We start from the raw sequence: 6,000 nt of genomic DNA, 5'->3' as shown, positions 1-6,000 counted from the left end.
GCAAAACGTATTTAGATACATGTATAAACAATCTGGTCATTCATACACTGAAGTTGAATTAAGTTATATCTTTTTTAACCACATGAAAAATCAGAAGGAATGGATGCACAGTCAGAAAGAAATGCGAACATTAGTGACTTTTAGTGTAACCATAGAGGTCTAGACAGTTTTTGTCATTAAACAATATATCACGTGACTAGCCACGGGTCCGGGTAGTCCTGCGGCTACCCGGGTCCTACTCGATACCCGCCCGACCCGGGTACCCGAGTTACCGTCCCAGCCCTACTAATCATGATAGCTTGCTCTTGTACCCCCAGTAGAAGACTACAATATTTTACTTTTCCAAGATCATGAGTTATCACTGTTACACTCGTTTGCACAGAGGCATGGTGGTGTCTGTCACGATGCATGTGCTGTCCCCACTGTCACCCGGCATTCAGTCCCCACTGAGATAATGACCTAGTGTTCAGTCCCCACTGAGATAATCCCCTGGCGTTCAGTCCCCACTGAGATAATCCCCTGGCGTTCAGTCCCCACTGAGATAATCCCCTGGCGTTCAGTCCCCACTGAGAGATTCCCCTGGCGTTCAGTCCCCACGGAGATAATGACCTAGTGTTCAGTCCCCACGGAGATAATCCCCTGGCGTTCAGTCCCCACTGAGATAATCCCCTGGCGTTCAGTCCCCACTGAGAGATTCCCCTGACGTTCAGTCCCCACGGAGATAATCCCCTGTCATTCAGTCCCCACGGAGATAATCACCTGTCATTCAGTCCCCACGGAGATAATGACCTGTCATTCAGTCCCCACTGAGATAATCACCTGTCATTCAGTCCCCACGGAGATAATGACCTGGTGTTCAGTCCCCACAGAGATAATCCCCTGTCATTCAGTCCCCACGGAGATAATGACCTGTCATTCAGTCCCCACGGAGATAATGACCTGGTGTCAGTCCCCACGGAGATAATGACCTGTCATTCAGTCCCCACGGAAATAATCCCCTGTCATTCAGTCCCCACGGAGATAATCACCTGTCATTCAGTCCCCACGGAGATAATGACCTGTCATTCAGTCCCCACTGAGATAATCACCTGTCATTCAGTCCCCACGGAGATAATGACCTGGTGTTCAGTCCCCACAGAGATAATCCCCTGTCATTCAGTCCCCACGGAGATAATGACCTGTCATTCAGTCCCCACGGAGATAATGACCTGTCATTCAGTCCCCACGGAGATAATGACCTGTCATTCAGTCCCCACGGAGATAATGACCTGTCATTCAGTCCCCACGGAGATAATCACCTGTCATTCAGTCCCCACTGAGATAATCACCTGTCATTCAGTCCCCACTGAGATAATCACCTGTCATTCAGTCCCCACGGAGATAATGACCTGTCATTCAGTCCCGACGGAGATAATCACCTGTCATTCAGTCCCCACTGAGATAATCACCTGGCCAGATTTGCTTTTTTTTTAAAACAACGAACCTGATTTTTTTAGATAACACCTTGCAAAAATGTAATTTTTGTGGCAGGCAATTTCTTTCTTTTTCAACAGTCGGAAGAATAATGGTCTTTTCAAGATTTGGGGGACTGTTTTTTTTCAATAAAAACCCAGCCATTTGCCATAACTGCCAACCAATCCCCATGCTAAAGCCTCCAATAACAAATGTTCATGAGAACTGTCCTGGAATCAACTCAACGTACAGAGGGACGCCAGTCCGAACTATCAGCAATGATGGACACAACATGACACTTGATGGATATATATATATACAAGTTTATTGTACAGACTTTGTCAGTCAGACACCGCCTCATAGGCACAGTTAAACTACAGCTGTTGATATATACATACAGACACACATGATATACTCAGTGATTACACAGGCACACATATGTACAGCATAAGCAGAATACAGTCAGCATGACACGGGGGTGATCAATGATCAGTCAATGCCACAGGGAAACAATCGCAGCTCTCTGGAGTGAGTGAGTGAGTATAGCTTTCAGCGCTTTTAGCAACGTTCCAGCAATATCACGGCGGGGGACACCAGAAATGGGCTTCACACATTGTACCCATGTGGGGAATCAAACCCAGAATCAAACCCAGGCCTTCGGCATGAGGAGCAAATGCTTTAACCACAAGGCTACCCCATGCCCCATCTCTGGAGAGAACCAGGAACTGGGTGTTGGGTGCTTGGAACTTATTCAAATTCTTGTCTGATAGCTCAAAGTTGACAAACTAACAATTTAATATCAGCAAAATTATACAAAGATATGGATTCTGTTCCTTACAGGGCATGTATTACACACGAGGATGGACATCGGAACCAGAGCAGGTTAGTTTGTGGTCCTCACAGAATCCTATCAGCACATGGGTGCAATATTGGTACTGCAACCTTGTACCATTGATCCCGAGGTACCAGAGCAGGTTAGCTTGTAGTCCTCACAGAATCTGATCAGCACATGGGTGCAATATTGGTACTGCAACCTTGTACCATTGATCCCGAGGTACCAGAGCAGGTTAGCTTGTAGTCCTCACAGAATCTGATCAGCACATGGGTGCAATATTGGTACTGAAACCCTGTACCATGGATCCCGAGGTACCAGAGCAGGCACTTTGGTGTGATATTGGTCCTGTAACCCTGTAACCCTGTACCAGATGGTCCTGTAATCCTGTACCGCTGATCCCAGGACTGGAACTCAGTCTGATGATGTTTCACACCCATTCCTCATTCAACCAAAGTTATTCTGTGAAATATGTTACAAGCTTAATAACATCAAACAAAATGGTGGTGATGTGTCTAGCTGATCCTTCCTCCGGGATGATGACTTCTTCCTAGCAATCAGCACCCTACTACGTATTTGAGGCAAGTAAGCACTTGTCTTGCATGTGTACATATCATAATCTGGACGATCGAGTCAACTCAGCTTTGTTTACCACTGAACACTAGAAATCTACACCAGCTGTACACTTGACGATATACAATCTGGTCAACTGCCACCACCAGACCCAGGGGTAGTGGGCAGGTACACCCAGCAGCAAGACAGTAACATGTAGATGAAGTCATAGCATCTGGAGGTCGAGTTTTTTTCTAGGTTTATTGCATTTCTTTCATGGCCAACGGTCCAGGTGACTTACAATGGAGGCAACAAAGCTTCATGGCCAGAACCAGTCATCTTGAAGCTATTTTTTTTTATTCTGCCCAAACGTTCATGAAGTAAACCACAAAACAACCACATAGGACCTTTGAAATAAACAAACTGTTGTTTACAATATTTTTTAGAACAAAATGGGGCACAGGTACATGAATATGATTAAAACAGGTAAAAAAAATGTTTTGTAATATCCGTGTCTCCCCTGGCCTGGAGCTAAGCTGTATCAGGTTCTGAGCCATCTATTGCTCAGTGACACTGGTAGACATCAGCTGGTGAGGAAAGGATTTCTAAACGTACCACAGATAATAACGACACGTAATAACAGATCTGAGTAATAGGAACAAGACCAATGTTCCGATGACTATAAGACACACCTGTACAAGTATCACAGATTTTCATAAAGATAGAAAAATAATTTAAAACTACATCTACAACTATGACATCCAACTGTGGCATAAGGTGGGGAGATTAGACAAGTGACACATGCTGAGGGTAGAGCTGCCTGCAGACAGCTGCCACGCCCAGCCACACCCCCTGCAGCTCCAAGTAGGCCCATTCGGTCTTGCACATCTTTTACCACTAAAGGATTCTTTAAAACTGAGCTGTAATTATTCTCTGTTCCTCATTATACCACATCACATGGCATTCAGAGAGACAGTGCTAGATGCCAGGATGTACGTTGTGATGAAGATCGGTCTGTTGGGGATGACAAACGTCAGGGTACTGGACGCCGTCAGTCTGTGGGGCGGACTTGCAGGGTGATTTTTTGTTGGTTGTCCAAACACTCGCGTAGCTTGTTCTCCGTCATCGTCAGTCTCTGCTCCAGCAGCGACACAGTCTGGAATGTCAGAGGAGAAATGATAGCTAACAGAGTTGACAAAACAAGTCCCATAACAACGTTGATATCTTCACCACACAGGGTAAACAAGTACTCTCCATCTACGACTACTATAACGGTAACGCTATTTGTCAGGGCATTATCATTTGCAGAAGCCCGAGGTCTTCCATTAACTGCTCGACAAAGGAGGGCAGCTGAAAAGACCAAGGGCTTCTGCAAATAATAATGCCCTGACAAATAGCGTTACCTTTATTATAGCTAAAATGGATGGAATTTGTTATCAAATTAAAAGAAACAACAATATTGGTTTTGAAACATTTATTGTAATCAACACAAATGTCACTGACCCACTTTTGCAAATATGGAAACGTCATAGAACAAACCAGATGACGTCACTATTGAATGTGACGTCACCTATCCCTATCCCTATGACGTCACCTAACAAAGGGCGTGATAATGGCCCGTCGTCAAGCAATATGAGGGCATTATCAAGTTACAGTGGCCCGCTCATTTCTGATAACATGTGGGCGGTTTAATGATAATTCTATCCATTTTAACTATAAAATAAATTATCTAATATATTTTCATCCAATTCTGGGGGAATTATCCCAAAAAAATCATAGTTTATTTTGTGTCAAACGAGATGAGAAAATGTGTGCAAAAGATCACAAAATGTATGTGATACTCCACATAATACCCAAAAAAGTTACCGGTAATCATAAAGTTTTTATCTGTTTGTTGTTTAACCCCCGCACTTTGCAATATTCCAGCTATTGGCAGCCTATACATGAATTAAGTCCAGTGATTAACATCATGAGCATCGATCCACACAATTGAGATACGATGACATGCAGTTGAACAAGTCAGCAAGCCTGACCACGAGATTCATTTGGTTGCCTCTAAGACAAGCATAGGTTCCTGGGGACCCACACTCTTACCTGGATTCCCCACAGGTGGGTAATTATCACGGACTATGGACATTAACTGTCTACGGAGGTCATTCACAAGGTAAGGTGTTTGGTAGTGAAGCCGGCAGAGAAGAAAATCAATTATTTTCAGGCCTAATGCTAACAATATGATCATTTTACAGTGTAAGGGAGGGAACTCTGGATTACCCAAAAACTGACACAAAGAGTTAGTCTCCGCTGCAGCCAGAGAAACTGAAGGCTAATAAGTTACCATGTACTATTAATGTAAATATTAGCGTTTCTCAAGTTGAAAGTCTTGCTTAATACCAAGTACTGGCACCACAATATGACCGCCTTCTCATGAAAAATGAAAAAATCTATGTTTTACTAGTCCGGGACTAATCGACCAGACGTGTCAAAACCTGGTGAGGTGAGTTGAGGTGAAATGGGGTTTAATGTCGCATCCAAGATTATTGCACTTATATAGGGATGTGCATGTACATGTGTGTGTTTGTGTGGCTACTTGTACTAGTCCGGACTGATGTCGATTTATAGTGCTAGCTCACTGAGATACCATGCCGCAGTTTAACATGAATATCCCACTCAGACACAGTATACTGACTCCGAGCCGACCAGTCCTTGTTTTAGCCCCTAAATGCTGAGCGCCAGACAGGGTAACAACAAGTACCATCTTTTAACGTCTTTGGTATGACGCAGCCGGGGATTGAACCCCGGACCTTCGGCTCTCTGGGCGGACGCTCTTCCACTAGACCACGGAGGTGGTCCTGTCAAAACCTGGATTATCACCCCTGAGTAAGTGTCGCTTTGTATTGTTCACGACGTCCCGTTTATTCACGCTAACATCAGACCAGGTTCTTCAGTTGAGTTACAATTTCAAGACATGGCACATTCTGCAGTATGAAAGGAAAGTCACAATGACTGAAACATAATCTGCTGGAAACCCTTGCTGTACAATTACCAAACATTCAGGAGAGAAAGAATCCACATTCCGCTGAAGACCTGTGTTAGAATTGGTCTTCAGTAACCCATGCTTGTCGTAAGAGGTGGGTAATGGCACCGGGTTGCCAGACTCGCTGACT

At 44.4% G+C, this 6,000-nt stretch overlaps 1 protein-coding gene across 4 annotated transcripts in view; it reads right to left on the bottom strand.

The window, feature by feature from the left end:
• Positions 1 to 1,754: 1,754 nt before the first annotated feature.
• Positions 1,755 to 6,000, bottom strand: part of LOC124113488 (POC1 centriolar protein homolog A-like) — a 31,300-nt gene continuing 27,054 nt past the window's right edge. For all 4 annotated transcript variants that reach the window (XM_046473854.2, XM_048397126.1, XM_046473856.2 and 1 more), the window contains one exon: positions 1,755 to 3,992. In XM_046473854.2, the coding sequence (XP_046329810.2) occupies positions 3,888 to 3,992 (105 nt within the window). In that variant the 3' untranslated portion in view covers positions 1,755 to 3,887. The remainder of the gene's footprint in view (positions 3,993 to 6,000) is intronic.

Source organism: Haliotis rufescens, unplaced genomic scaffold (genome assembly GCF_023055435.1).
Source record: "Haliotis rufescens isolate VD_foot unplaced genomic scaffold, xgHalRufe1.0.p SCAF_16, whole genome shotgun sequence".
Lineage (NCBI taxonomy): Eukaryota > Metazoa > Mollusca > Gastropoda > Lepetellida > Haliotidae > Haliotis > Haliotis rufescens.
Note: the sequence above shows the minus strand (reverse complement) of the source record. Positions and strands in the feature narration are given on the sequence as shown.